Source organism: Syzygium oleosum, unplaced genomic scaffold (assembly GCF_021117445.2).
Source record: "Syzygium oleosum isolate NSW1041296 unplaced genomic scaffold, Sole_v2.1 Sole_v2.02, whole genome shotgun sequence".
Taxonomy (NCBI): Eukaryota; Viridiplantae; Streptophyta; class Magnoliopsida; order Myrtales; family Myrtaceae; genus Syzygium; species Syzygium oleosum.
The window spans coordinates 19,462,341-19,476,260 of NW_026607486.1; the positions used below are offsets into that span (position 1 = coordinate 19,462,341).

A 13,920-nucleotide genomic window follows, 5' to 3' on the forward strand; every position below is an offset into this window, starting at 1 on the left:
AGAACAGGGACAGGTTATGTCCACCGTGAAAAGATTGGGATTACCCAAGAGCTTCTTCTAGATCTTTTTGGAAAGGAAATTTAAAAAGTCTTCTTGTTTTTTTTTCCTTTGGTCGGAAAAAAAATGTCTTCTTGTTTGGTAAGATAGATTAGTATAGTGGCTGCTTAACATCAGTACAGATAATTTTTTTTTATGGATGCTAATAGTTTAATAGGATAAGTTATCTATTATAATTAATATTTATATTTATTTCCTGAGTTATAAAGATCATTTTCTCTTATCTTTTGTAATTTTTCCTACTCGATTACTATTCTATCAACCAAATCTTTCTCTTTTTTTTCGTCGATGATTAATTTGTTATATGAATAAATCGAATTTTAATGAACGATTCATAAATCATCCGCTTGCTGATTATTTCATCTTTTTGCTTTTTATAGTTTCGCTCAATTCAAAATTTAGCGATGGAGATTGATAAAAACTCCCTAAAATATAAGTGTTTATTTTCCTTATTATCTCGAGAATACTCTAGAATATCGATGTGTACATTTTCCTTATTGCCCTAAGAATATACCAAAGTATTCAAGAAGACTTTCGCACTTAGAAGCTTAGAGGCTCGCCCGATCATCACAGCCACTTCCTGGATCCATGGAATACAAATTATATTATCGACGCTCTCGCGACTATCGCAATCCGACTGATGAATCAATGAATCGCACAGCGAATTGAGAGTAGAGAGACAAGGGTGGTAATGAAGCTACTATTCTCATAATATCGGCGAAATCGCACCGAAGAGGCTCCAGTAATTCTACCTTACAACCTGAAGCAACTTGCCAACGAGCGATATGATCAAGACTCAAAATTTTCTAAAGGGAATACATCAGCAATTCACACGAGCAATGCTTGGAAGCATTCTCAATTTCTGGTTCCAGCTAAATCCTCCAAAGTCAAATTCAAGGTATCAACAGAGCCTTTCTTCACTTCCTCTCCTCGAGCAGCCAAGAAATCCTCTATGCTCCCAGGCTCTCCGAACCACCCAAGCCGATCCGCTATCAGGTGTAGATTATTGCAACCGCTGCATCTGACCACAACTACGCCTTTCTCATATGATTCGCGACAAGCCGTCTTCACTGATCTCGTTTCACAGACCTTGCAAGTAAAAACCAGGGCAAGATCATGCCTCGAAGAAGATTTCAAGTTTGATATGGCGGAGTACTTGACTTCAGGATTGTCATTGCTCTTCGGCTCAAGTGGAAGGGAATTGTTGGGCTTCCTTTCACCGACTTCTTGGATTTTCAAGTCCCCATTGGCCTCTGCTCGAGTCTTCAAGCCTCTTTCATAAAGATTGTGTCTACTGCACAATGCACTTGCAAAAGGAAGGATATGTCGCGAAGCTTCTGCAATGCTTAAGTGGTGTAAGTAGCAGCAACAGCAGAAGTTAATAAGAGCATCAACAAATGATGGACTGCATTCAAGGATGATGTGAAACAACACAAATCTAGTGTGCGAGAGCTTGCAGATGCAGATTGATTGAGCATGCATTCAAAATTGTCAGGCAATGGACACTGAGACTGCGTGGTGCGTGGCTGGCTAAAGGATACGCCGATCAATAGGGGAAGGCTGACAGATCACATCCACTGCAGGTTAATCCAATCAGAAAATTATAAAGAAGATTGTGAGAGGAAAAAGTGAAGTTGTATTATCCAATAAAATTCAATATATATACATCAAAATAAATCCTAAAGGTCCTAAGGACAACTTTACCCTTTACACTTCTAACACTCCCCCTCAAGCTATAGCATAGATATTAATCATGCCCAGCTTGTTACAAATATAATCTATCCTCCCATTACCCAGAGGTTTAGTAAACATGTTTGCAATTTGTTCACAAGTTCGAATGTTACTGGGAAGGATCAATCCACTCTGCAACTTCTCTCGAATAAAATGAAAGTCAACCTCAATGTGTTTTGTTCTCTCATGAAATACAGGGTTGGAAGCTATATGCACTACAGCTTTATTATCACACCATAGAGTCATGGGTACTGAAGCTTTAAAGCCTAACTCAGTCAATAACTGCTGAATCCACACTAATTCACATGTCACTTGTGCCATGGCTCTATATTCTGACTCAGCACTTAAGTAGGCAACGACACCCTGTTTCGTACTCTTCCACGATACCAGATTTCCTCCAACCAAGGTACAATAGCCAGTAGTTGACCTCCTATCATCTGGAGATCCTGCCCAATCAGGATCAGAAAATCCTTCAACTCTGCTATGACCATGGTTTTGGTAAACAATTCCTTTCCCTGGAGTGTTCTTCAAGTATCTCAATATCCGAATAACTGCATCCTAGTGAGATGTACGGGGGAAGACAAAAACTAGCTTACCACACTGACTAGAAAGGCAATGTCTGGTCGAGTAACTGTGAGATAATTCAACTTACCTACCAGTCTTCTACATCTCTCGGGATTATCAAGAATTTCTCCTTCCTCAGCTGCCAATTTAACCCCTTGTTCCATGGGTGAATCAAGAGGCTTTGATCCCAACATACCTGTCTCGGTAAGCAAATCCAGAACATATTTTCGCTGTGACAAAACAATACCTTTTTGTGACTGTGCAACTTCAATTCCTAGGAAGTGCTTCAACTTTCCTAAGTCCTTGGTCTGAAACTGTTGCTGAAAATATATTTTTAGTTCAACTATACCAACCAAATCATCTCCCGTGATGATAATATCATCAACATATACAATCAAGAATAGTTTGCCTCCCCCTAACTGTTTATAAAAGAAAGAGTAATCATTTCCACATCTAGACAGTCCAAAAGAAAGTATAGCCTCAGAAAATCTTCCAAACCACGCCCGTGGGGATTGCTTCAAACCAAATAAAGACTTTTTTAATTTGCAAACTAGTCCCTCAGACTCCCCCCGAGCAACAAACCCCGGAGGTTGCTCCGTATAAACTTCTTCATTAAGAGTACCATGCAAGAAAGCATTTTTAATATTAAGCTGAAACAATGGCCATTTATATGTTGCAGCAAGAGAAATCAAAATTCGAACAGAAGTAAGTTTAGCAACAGGAGAAAAAGTATCCAAATAGTCAATCCCATCCACCTCGAGTCATTAAACGAGCAGCATCTCCATTTTTGTTAGTTCATTCAGATATTTGGGGTCCTTGTCATATTGTTTCCAATTTGGGTTTCAGATATTTTGTTACTTTCGCTGATGACTGACTATTCAAGAGTCACTTGGTTATATTTGATGAAAAATTGTTCGGAATTGTTTTCTATATTTTGTGCATTTATTTATGAAATTCATACTCATGATATCATGTGAGAGGAAAAAGTGAAGTTGTATTATCCAATAAAGTTCAATATATATACATCAAAATAAAACCTAAAGGTCCTAAAGACAACTTTACCCTTTATACTTCTAACAAAGATCTAAGAAAGAGCTTATGTCTTTGTAAAGCGTAAATTTTCCTCTACATGTCCTGGTTCATACATCCGTTACCAATCTGTGACCACTCAAAGAGTGAGTTATCTATACGATTCCCAAAGTAATCAAGTAACTCGACACTTCTCATCTCTGCAGGTTACCAAGGGCAAATCTTTAACGTGGTATTGTAGCAGCATCTCATTCTACTGGCTTGCATCAAATAAGAATAAGAGATTGTCCAGTCAAAACGGTCTATTCATCCAGTCTTCTCAACAAGCATATTTACTGTGACTCAAGAATAACGCAAATTCAAGAAGCGTCTTTCTCTCCATCAACAAGCGGGTAATCAATTAGGCCTCTAATCCGAGTGAACAGCATCGCCGATCATCCTTCCATGAAATGCTACGTCTGTCTTGCTTATAATTCTAATCCAAATTTACCCATGCCGAATCCTTCCTTCCTTCCTTCCTTCCTCCTCAGCGACTACTCTAGTAATAGGTAAGGATAACTCTTATTTGAAAATGTAGGCTTCCTCTCAATCTCCCTAAGTACAACAAAATTTAAATAAACAAAATACAACTATTCAAAATAACAGGAAGGACTTCCCAGCCATGCTCATGGTGGCACCACTGCTGCTTCGTTTTCCCTTAAAAAATTCTCGATTCCCTCTCCTAAAGGCAATCAGAGAGCTCAATGTGAACATCCTCTGAGCAAGGTAATCTGAGTCCTATAGAAACTCTCACCACCCTTCATTCGAACATGATCATAATAAGCACCCAAAACAACTCTCATCTAAGGCTCGGGCATGACCCTTCAGTTCCGAGGAAGAGATACGAGCACGGAACCAGAGCGGGATAAAAGCGACAGACTTTAAGCGATTCTTGCTTACCCATTTTCGCAAACGAAACGATAAATGATCTAAGCCCATCGAAACCTAACAAAAAGATCAATCGCGACGGGAAATGGAGAAGCAAAACAGACGTAGCGTCCCAAATCGTCGAGGAGACAAGAGGCATCGGTGCTCGACCGGCATAGCCGCGATTAGGGTTCGTTTCTTCCGGTTGCGTGTCCCATGAACGACAACGCGTAGAGCGAGAGGAGACTAACCGGAGGGAAGAAGATTCTGAGCACGATGAGCGGCGAACAGGGACAGGATTCGCCTCTGCATCATCATCTTCCCGACACCAGCAGCCGCCATGGGGGAGCCGAGGTCCTTCCTCGAACGCTCCGAACTCAGCTTCTTCGACCGATCAATGGTGGGAATGGTGGAGGGTAAAGACAACCGAGTCTGGTCGGGTCGGCGCGAGTCGGCACGGCGGCGCAATTGCTCTCGGCTAGCTGGTTTTAACCTTCAATTCTTCAACCGGAGCTCTGGCAAAATTGTGGTCGAGTTTCATAAAGCTAATCCGGACACTATTTGATCATTAAATTAAATAAAAAGAAAATTCAACCTAGGCTTGAGTTAATATTAACTCGAACTCTAAAAATACAAATACTTAAAACCATAATAATAAGTATATACTCCCTAGACAATTAAATTTGCGTCCGAGTTTGCTATTAGATTCTATTAACATTATTAGTTAAGGGTCTGTTTGTTTGAACGATAACTCTTTTTAGAAAATTATTTTCCGACTTTCCCATTCGTTTGGAAAACGGAAATCTACATTGTCTACGGAATCGCTTTTTACGGATTGAAAACAATAAAATTTAAATCAGGGGATAATGACTTTCTCTTTTGGTAAGAAAGAAATCACTTTTCTTAAATCACAAAAAATATATAAAAAAATTAACTATTTTCCTTGGAAATGATTTCCATGAAAAATATTTTATTTTGTCATAAGTTTTCTGTGAAATAAACGCACTTAAATTTAACATTTCGAGCTACGCGAAGTTGAGAAAAAAGATGGTTGGATTGATCCTTGTAAGATTTGGATAAAGATCATATCAAATCAAACAAAAGATTTTCATTAAGAGATGATATTAAACCGAGCATAAAATCTAGCTTAGGAAGCATTTTTTATATGATGGATATCAATGATGCTGCAAAGCAAATATAAAATCTAACAAAAACAATTTAATCAAAAGTATTCTCTATATTTTTATGTATATTAAGATTAAAGGATAGTGACATGGCCTCCTGGATGAATTTTCAAATGGTTTTAACTTTTTTTTTATCTAATATCTCTATTTTTACTAGCCTAATGTTGCTGTTGTGCTATTTATTAAAAGAAAATGTATATATTAGACGACGAGCATTCGAACAGTAAAAAGGTTAGCTTCGAATGTTTTATTTAAAGATGAAACGGGGAGCAGATTTACATTTTGTTGATGTGATTTTCTTAGAATTGATTTTTTTTTTCAATTTAAAAGTCGAGAAAGCATAATTTCATTTTTTTTCATCGTGAAATTAAATAGTATATGGTGGCTTGACTTTTTATGATTAAGATTAAAATTTACTCGTTATCTTTTCATTTCAAAGAGGAAAGTATGCAACGAGTGATATTTAATGTATAGGGATTTCCTAGCTAGATAATTATCACGGTAAAAAATGATTGATGTAATGGGAAACCCGCTACATATTAACTATTTGAGTTCTTTAATTGTTTTTTAATAGTTAAAAAAAACTTTAGATTTAATTAGTATAATTAAATCCTTCTCCTTTTTTAATTATATATATCTTATAATATTTCGATATCTCGATTAAATTAAGTTTAACCAATATCTATAGGAGAGGTTTCGTGAACGATAATTCAAACAATAAAATAAGGTATGATCAATTATCAAATGCGTTTATTAGATTATCAAGATAAATGGGATCACAAGTACAAATTTTGTTAGGTTGGCTTATGTACACTTTCTTTCGATCAAAGACATTTATGCATTTGCCATTCTATAGACAATTTTTTTGATATTTAATGACAACAAAGATCATTAGGCTTTGTCGTTACACTTAATATCAGGAAAAAAAATATTAAAAAAAAAACTCTAGCCGGTGACATCAAGTTCTATATGATCAATAATATGAAGCTCCAAAGATTATCTGCGAGGAGAAAGGGACACAAAGGAAAAAAACGAAGAAGAAGAGAGAGAGAGTAAACTAGATGCAGTGCAAAATTAATAATATATCCAGCTACTTGAATTAATTAAATTACCTTTGCTGTTGAAAATGCAATTGCCAAACAATTTGTTGACTTGATCTTGTCCACTGACATATAATATCAAGTCCCCAAAAAATAAAATAAAAGAAAGTGTTTTAAAAACCATGCAATCCAAATCAACATGGTTGAATTGATTCAGCTGATGGAGATATCACTACGGAAGTGCCAAAGTCATGGCATGCATTTTTTACTCACGTCCTATGATAAAATGATATGTGTTCGCTGAGTTAGAATGAAATGATAAAAAAATAAAATTTCTCTTTTTCCTCCTCCATCCTGGCCTGAGTTTTCTCTACTCCTCTCAATCATCCATGGCTGCTAGATTTGGTTGTTCATGGCTCGCGAGGTAGCTCAGCTTGGATGCTCAAGGGGCGATGCCAGCGACTCCGCTGGTGACGACAGCAAGGGGAGGTTTGCAACTCCAACGAAGCAAAGAAGCTTCCGTTGCCGACATCATTCGTCCATGGACGAGATTTGGAGCTCACCATCAAAACTCGCAACCATGGACAATTCGCAGTGGCCAGATCTGTGGATGAGGCACCTCGGGAGCCATGGACAAGCAAAGATTGTAGCCATGGATGGTGGAGGACCCCTTCCGGCATCGCTCCCGGTCGGCCCGAGTCATCCCTCTGCTTCGTCTTTTTTCTGTTTTTCTCCAACCTCTAGATCTATCATCGCGTCCCTCGTTCATGGTTGTCGTCACCTTTGCCAGTGTCGCTTTCCGAATCTCCAGATTTGGCCATCCATGACCGAATGCATTTAGGCGTTGTGTCGCTTGTCCAGGGTCATCATCATTGGCGTCAAGCAACTCTAGAAGGGGCGGCTCGATTTGGAATCTCGGCTAGATTTGGAGCCGTGGTTGCGAGCGACGATGGCTCATTCGACGCCGGCGGCGATGGCCATGGACAACCGGATTGAAGAGCCAGCCAAGAAGACTCCTGAACGCGCATGGACTATGGCTAGCCTGAAAAGAAAAGTGGGTGGAGTAGAAAAAAGATATAAATAAAAGTTATTCTTTTATTCCAACCTAACGAACACGTGCTAGTCTATTATTGAACACAAATAAAAAAGCACGCCATGTCAGCAATTGACGTGACGTTTTGTAATCGGCTAAATATTTTAAGCCTAAGGGGGGAGATGTGCTTTGTAGGAGTTGGTTTTTCAACGAGAAATTACTATAACTAAAATTTCCAAAAGATACTTTGCGTTTTAATTAATAAAGATAGGAAAAAGTATAAAAAAATGTCTTAAACCTATTATATTAGTACCAATTCAGTTCATCAAACTAATTTAGACCAAAAATTACTGACGTGGACGCCAACCATCTTACATGGCACAGCCGATATTAACATAGATAATTTCTAATTTTTTGAATTTTTTTTTACTTTTTTTTATTTTTTCTTTTCTTTCCTTTCCTTTTTCCCAACTCGCCGGCCAAAAGTGAGGTCGAGGGCCAGAAGGGCCTCCACACCCTCATCGGCCACAAGCGAGGGCGTTGGGCCCTTGCCCAAATCTACCAAGGGGGAGCCATGGTCCTCGCTAGCTAACGCCACAACCCTCACCTATTGCTCGGTGAGGGCCACGATGCCCTTGCCTAGTCTAGGCGAGGGTGCTCACCTTTGGCCAGCAAGGACGCGGGGGCCCTCGCCCAGACCAAGAGATGGTTGACCAATGCCTCGCCGACCCAAAGTGTAAAAAAGAAAGAAAAAAATTAATAAAATATTTAAAAGTTAAAAAAAAATTAAAAATGGTAAAATTTGTTAACATCAGGCTAGCGCCGTGCAGGATGGTCAATGTCCATGTCAGCAATATCCAGTTTAAATTGGCCAGATGGACTAAATTGTAAAATGTTTAGAACTAAATTGGTCAATTGAAAAGTTTATGACCGACTTGGTATCAATGCAATAGGTTTAAGACTTTTTTGGTACTTTTCTAAAAAAAAAAAAGAAGGGATATGTATACTACAAGTCTTAAAACTTGTTAGGAAAGTGCAATTGAGTCCTAAAACTTTAAAAAAGTACAATTAAATCTTAAAACTTGTCAAATTTGTGCAATTAAGTCCTTCTGGTTAACACCGTCAAATTGTCTAACTGAAAATGTTGAAGTGGCATTTTTAAATTAATTTTTCTCTCCTAGGTGGCATTTTTTATATTGATTTTTCCTTTAAATCTTATTTAAATAATATTAAAAACTTAAAAAAAGCTAAAATAATTAAACAAAAAAGGAAAAAAAAAAGAGGGTAGTGACTTGCCAGTGGGCACAGCCGTCGCCGCCGCCCATCGTCGGAGGGGCTTGCGAAGGTCGTTGGCCCTCGCTCGGGCCTAGCGAGGGTCGCCTGCCCTTGCCTGGGGACGGCAATGCCTCGCTCGGGACTGGCAAGACTCGCTAGCCCCAGGTGAGGGCTGACGTCGCCCAGATCTACGACAACACCAGTCGTACTACGTAGGACGGCTAGCATCCAAGTTAACAATCTTAGATTTAAATTGACCGGATGGAGGTACAAATTGAAAAGTTGAGGACTAACTCGATATCAATATAATGGATTTAGAATTTTTTTGGTACTTTCCTCAACAAAATTAACAAACAATCCGAAAGGAATAAAAAAAAAAACCTGTGAAATCCTGCATATTCACAAACCCCAAACTAAAGAATGTTCGAGAATCTATCGTCAAGAATGACCAAAAATAAAGCAGCAAGCAGCGTCCCCGTCACCTCGGCGCCATGGACACCGAAAAATCCTGGGGCAAAGCAAACCTCTCCCCCCACGTCTTGGACTCCAGATAGAGCTTCGAGACCCTACCCGCGACCCGACCCATGTCGGGCCGCCTCTCTGGGTCGTCGTCGACGCACGCCAATCCCAGCTGCACCATCTTCTCCGCGACCTCCACCGGGTACGAGTCCTTCAACCTCTTGTCCACCCACCTCCTCACGCTCCCTCTCGCCGCCTCCCTCGCCCCTTCTATCACGCTCGTCCTCCTGAAGTCGCCGCTCTCTCTGTCGAAGGAGTACTTCAGCGGCTCCTCCCCGGACAACAGCTCAAGTACGACGACCCCGAACGCATAGACGTCGGACTTCCGGGTCGGGGTTCCCTTGGAACGGAACTCCGGCGACATGTAGCCTCTCGTACCCTCGAACTTCATAGCGTTGCTGTTGGTTCTCATCAGCTTGGGTGTGTTTGGGGACGACAGAGGCTCGTCCTCCTCCGCCACTTCGCCGCACAGCTCCGCCGTACCTGGTGGAGACCGCCATTCGAGTCATGATTGTTCATAATCAATCGTTTTTCTTTGTGCTCATGAACTTTGTAAGTCAGTAACGAAATATCCAAAGGACAGAATAACACAATCGCAACCTGCCGCTGGCAACAGATATAAGTTACACGTACTCTTGTATCATGCTTGACCAAACTTCGTAAGATGTCAAGAGACGCACAGCGATTAGCATATGAAATGCTTCTTGGATCCTCTATTTTTTACCACACAAAAGAAATTATTCAATCACTTACATGTTATACTAAATTGATATTGAATTTCGGATACGGTGAGCGCCCCTCCAGTGTGCAATGGAGGTCGCTAACCTAGGCCATGGGCCTTTTTGATCGCCCATCGATCCCGTGCAGGTAAGTAAACTTCAAATATGGTTATCCACGCGAAACCCTCATTTTCAATAATCTAGATATTAGCTAGCAGATGTACTAGGTTAATCTAGTAATTCGCAAATCACACAGGTTCAAACAAAAGAGTGGGGAAGAAAGGAACAGGAAAATGACACTTTGGTACGATTTGTTTCTTGTCGGAAAACGCAAACGAAAGAACCAGGCAAAAAGATTTTGCGTGGGAGGGTCAACGTACCGAAGTGACAGATCTTGGCGTTCAAGGAATCTTCGGTGACGACGATGCTGGAGCTCTTGATCCGGTTATGGACGAAACCCGACCCGTTCATCCCCGTGCAGTGGTGGATGTACTCCAACCCGTGAGCCACGTCCGTCGCGACCTGCATTCTCGAGGCCCAGCTCGCGATCGGCGAGTAGTCCGGGTTGACCCGGTTCCTGAGGCAGTCGCTGAGGTTCGCGCCCTCCACGAACTCGTAGACCAGGTAGACGTCGCCCTCCGAGAGGGACGCGCCGAGCAGCTTCGCGACGCTGCTGTGGTGGCTCCTGCAGATCGAGGCGAGGAGCTGGCGGAGGCGGGGGAGCCCGGCGGGGCGGCGGAGCCTGCGGCGGAAGACGGCGACGTCGCGGCCGCGGAGGGAGCAGCGCCAGGCGGAGGAGGAGGGGGAGAGGCGGCGGAGGAGGAAGTTGCCGGTGGCGGAAGAGATGTCGGAGAGGGGGTATATGTGGGGGGTGTCGCGGAGGTGGTGCTTGAGGTGGGCGGGGAGGGAGTAGGACGGGGTGGTGGAGAGGGAGGACGAGTCGGACGGGGAGGTGGGGTGGTGGCGGTTGTTGACGAAGGAGCAGCTGGTGGTGGTGGAGGTGACGGTGAAGAAGGTGGCCGACGACGGTGGGTCAATCGAGGAGGTTTTGGAGGAGGAAGAGGGTGCTCTTGAGGATTTCGATAATCTTCTTGGGCTCTTCGGGTTGGGTTGGATCGAGTCTGTGGACTTTCTTGATCTGCACATGAGGAGAGAGATGGAGATTATGAGTGGGCGGGATCAAGATTCGTCGTCGCCGGGAATTGCAAGAGAAAAGTTTCAGTCTTTTGGGTGGGGATCAGAGAATCCGAGGGATTCTCGATTCTGAAACTGGCAGCGGCGGCGGCGGCGGCGGCAGCAGAAACGAAACCGCCGTCTGCGGTGGGGGAGATTGAGAAGCAAGAAGCTTATCAGCACAAGAATGGAGGAAAGTTTCTTTTCTTGCGAGCTTTTTGTCCTTCGGCTCATGAGTGTTTTAGCCAATTATTTGTTCTTTGTTCAAAGTTTCTTCTCCTCTGACTTTGAGGCATTCGTTTTGGGTGGGAGGCGGTCGAATTTGGGTTCAGGTTGCAGGGGAATGAAGTCATTATCAGATGTCGCGTGGTGAGCTGATCATGCGGAGTTTTATGGTATTGCCGACTTCGATGGACACAGGTTGCAAAGTCAAAGGCCTTCTCCAGACAGACAGAAACGGGAAGGTCAACATCCATTTTGCATTTTGGGCACAAACACTATGCATCCGATCTTTTACCACCAATGGCCGGAAAACAAAAATCGCTTCAAAAATCTCATCTTTTTTGCCTTCCCTTTCTTTGGCCAACCAATTCTGTTTTTGTCTGAGAATTGGGTCGTTGGCTTCTTCTTCATCTTTTCTTTATTACAGAGCAGAAGTTTCTTGCCCTCGCTCCAATACCAACTCCTCACCTCCTGACATTATCTAAAGAAGAAGGCGGGATTAAAGAAACCATGTATTGACCTAATCGCAGATCATGATAATGGCAACCTCATCACTGTCGAGAAAAAAAAGAAGAGACGATTTAAAAAGGGAAAGAGCAGTTCTATCATTGCAAGAAAGCTTTGAAACAAGACAGGTTTCGCTCTGCACTTCAGCCATTAACCGGGACAGAACTCAGAAGACAGTAGTATCCTGATCTTCGGGGCGACCAACTGTTCATTGACGTCGCTTGATGCACACGACTGAATCATGCATGTGTTGTCCGATTGATAAAGTAAGCCCTGACCACGTTGGGTCTTTGCTTCTCCAATCCTCAATGCTCATCACACGGCGTCGATAGAACAGGTCGGTTTTTGAAACAGATTAGTATAACTGGAAGTGGGTTGACCACCAAAGGCTAGTGGGGAATGGCTACTGTTGCTAGTCAATTAGGCACACAAGCACGCACGATGTCATCTCATCAAACAGGCTTCGGACCGGGGTCTGCCACCGAAGTCTTCGGCCGGAAAGAGTCGGGAGAAAGTTGAGGAGATCATCGGATTACCCAAAAGTCCAACGCAAAGGAAAAGCCCGGATCATGAGCAGGAAAAACAGGTATATGCCCAATCCAGACATCAGTTCCGAACTGAAAAACTTGAAAACACACTTATAACTGCACTAAAGACACTTGCAAGGTGCAAACAAAGAAGCCAAAACAGACACATTCGAGTTCATTCCATTGCTTTCAGAAGTCAACACAAACAACAGACTCTCGTCGACCCACTTTGTTAAAATTCCAAAGTTCCCCAACGAAACAACAGAGATCAGATTAGACCTCTACTAAGAAACACAAAACCACGACTTGGAATTTCATTTCACCACGTTAAAAATGTAAACTTTTTTTCTTGGTCATCTTCTTCTTCAGTAATTGATGTTGGCATATGCAGAGAGAGCCTCTCCGGTCAGCCTGCAAATCCTCCACTCCTGCAGAAGCTTCGCCCCCATCTCCTCGTAGAACTTTATGGCATTCACGTTCCAATCGAGCACCACCCACTCCACCCTCCCGTACCCCATCCTCGCCGCCTGCCTCGCCACCGCAGCCAGCAGCATCCGCCCCAGGCCCTTCCTCCGGTAGCACTCCCTCACGAACAGGTCTTCTATGTAGAACCCCGGCTTCGCCAGGAACGTCGAGTAGTTCGGGAAGAACAGGACGAACCCCGCTACCACGGCGCCGCCGCCCCCCTCGGCCCCGGAAGCGAAGACCTCGTTCTCGGGGTCCTCGATGGGGAGGTCGAGGTTGATGGTGCTGACGATCGGGGCGAATGCGGGCGCGGCGGTGGGGTTTTGCTGCTGCGGCGGCGGCGGAAGCGGGGCGAAGGGGAGGTGGGAGACCTCGAGGAGGAGGACGGTGAAGGACTGGAAGGCAGGGGAGTTGAAGAGGGTGGACGAGAGGGAGGCCTCGGTGGCGGTGCACTGGTCCGCGAGGCGCTCGAAGACGGCCATCCGGTAGATCATCTTGTGGATGTGGGGGACGTCGGAGGGCGCGGCGAGGCGGACGCGGGCGAAGAGCGTGCGGCGGACGGAAGGGGGAGCCATCTCCGGCATCCCGGGGACGTCGGAGGGAGGCGGAGGCGGTGCGGCGGCGGCCATGGCGGTGGGGTTGCTTCTTCCCTGGGTAGATTGATCGCAAGGTGTTTGCTTTTTGGCGGAAGAGAAGGAGACGGGAGGTTCTGGAGGCTCTGGAGAATGTCAGTGGATAAATTAAATAGGGACGGCGTGGGACTGGGAATATCTTGATCGGATCGAGGGCATTTCGGTCAAAACGCAGAGCTAGATATGAAGATGCGAGGAACGGAGGCAGTAGAGAAGAGAAGTCCGATCGGATGAGAACTCTCCGTTGAACAACATTGTCAATTCATCTAAATCTAAAAATGAAGTGGATGATAGGATCAGAACAGAACTCTTCCCTTGACCACATTCCTAAATTTCT

General features: G+C 43.4%; 3 protein-coding genes across 3 annotated transcripts; all 3 read right to left on the reverse strand.

Moving 5' to 3' along the window:
• Positions 1–743: 743 nt before the first annotated feature.
• LOC115673328 (uncharacterized) lies at positions 744–4,839 on the reverse strand. Its single transcript, XM_030595468.2, has 2 exons — positions 4,539–4,839; positions 744–1,394 (listed from the first exon to the last, which is right to left on the reverse strand). The coding sequence occupies exons 1-2, from the start codon at positions 4,627–4,629 to the stop codon at positions 913–915; spliced, it is 573 nt and encodes a 190-aa protein (XP_030451328.1). The 5' UTR covers positions 4,630–4,839; the 3' UTR covers positions 744–912.
• A 4,375-nt stretch (positions 4,840–9,214) lies between these two features.
• On the reverse strand, positions 9,215–12,502 carry LOC115673358 (lysM domain receptor-like kinase 3). The gene is made up of 2 exons (XM_030595510.2): positions 10,438–12,502; positions 9,215–9,821 (listed from the first exon to the last, which is right to left on the reverse strand). Exons 1-2 carry the CDS (start codon positions 11,201–11,203, stop codon positions 9,298–9,300), a joined length of 1,290 nt encoding a protein of 429 aa, XP_030451370.1. The 5' UTR covers positions 11,204–12,502; the 3' UTR covers positions 9,215–9,297.
• Positions 12,503–12,644: 142 nt separating this feature from the next.
• On the reverse strand, positions 12,645–13,680 carry LOC115673359 (GCN5-related N-acetyltransferase 8-like). Its single transcript, XM_030595511.2, has one exon. It carries the CDS (start codon positions 13,578–13,580, stop codon positions 12,852–12,854), a length of 729 nt encoding a protein of 242 aa, XP_030451371.1. The 5' UTR covers positions 13,581–13,680; the 3' UTR covers positions 12,645–12,851.
• Between the last annotated feature and the right edge of the window lie 240 nt (positions 13,681–13,920).

Coding starts and splice junctions, on each gene's coding strand:
- LOC115673328 (XM_030595468.2), bottom strand. CDS start 4,629: ATGGCGGCTGCTGGTGTCGGGAAGATGATGATGCAGAGGCGAATCCTG. Junction 1,395..4,538: donor TCAGAATCTTCTTCCCTCCG/GTTAGTCTCCTC, acceptor TAAGCATTGCAG/AAGCTTCGCGACATATCCTT.
- LOC115673358 (XM_030595510.2), bottom strand. CDS start 11,203: ATGTGCAGATCAAGAAAGTCCACAGACTCGATCCAACCCAACCCGAAG. Junction 9,822..10,437: donor CGCCAAGATCTGTCACTTCG/GTACGTTGACCC, acceptor GGTCTCCACCAG/GTACGGCGGAGCTGTGCGGC.
- LOC115673359 (XM_030595511.2), bottom strand. CDS start 13,580: ATGGCCGCCGCCGCACCGCCTCCGCCTCCCTCCGACGTCCCCGGGATG.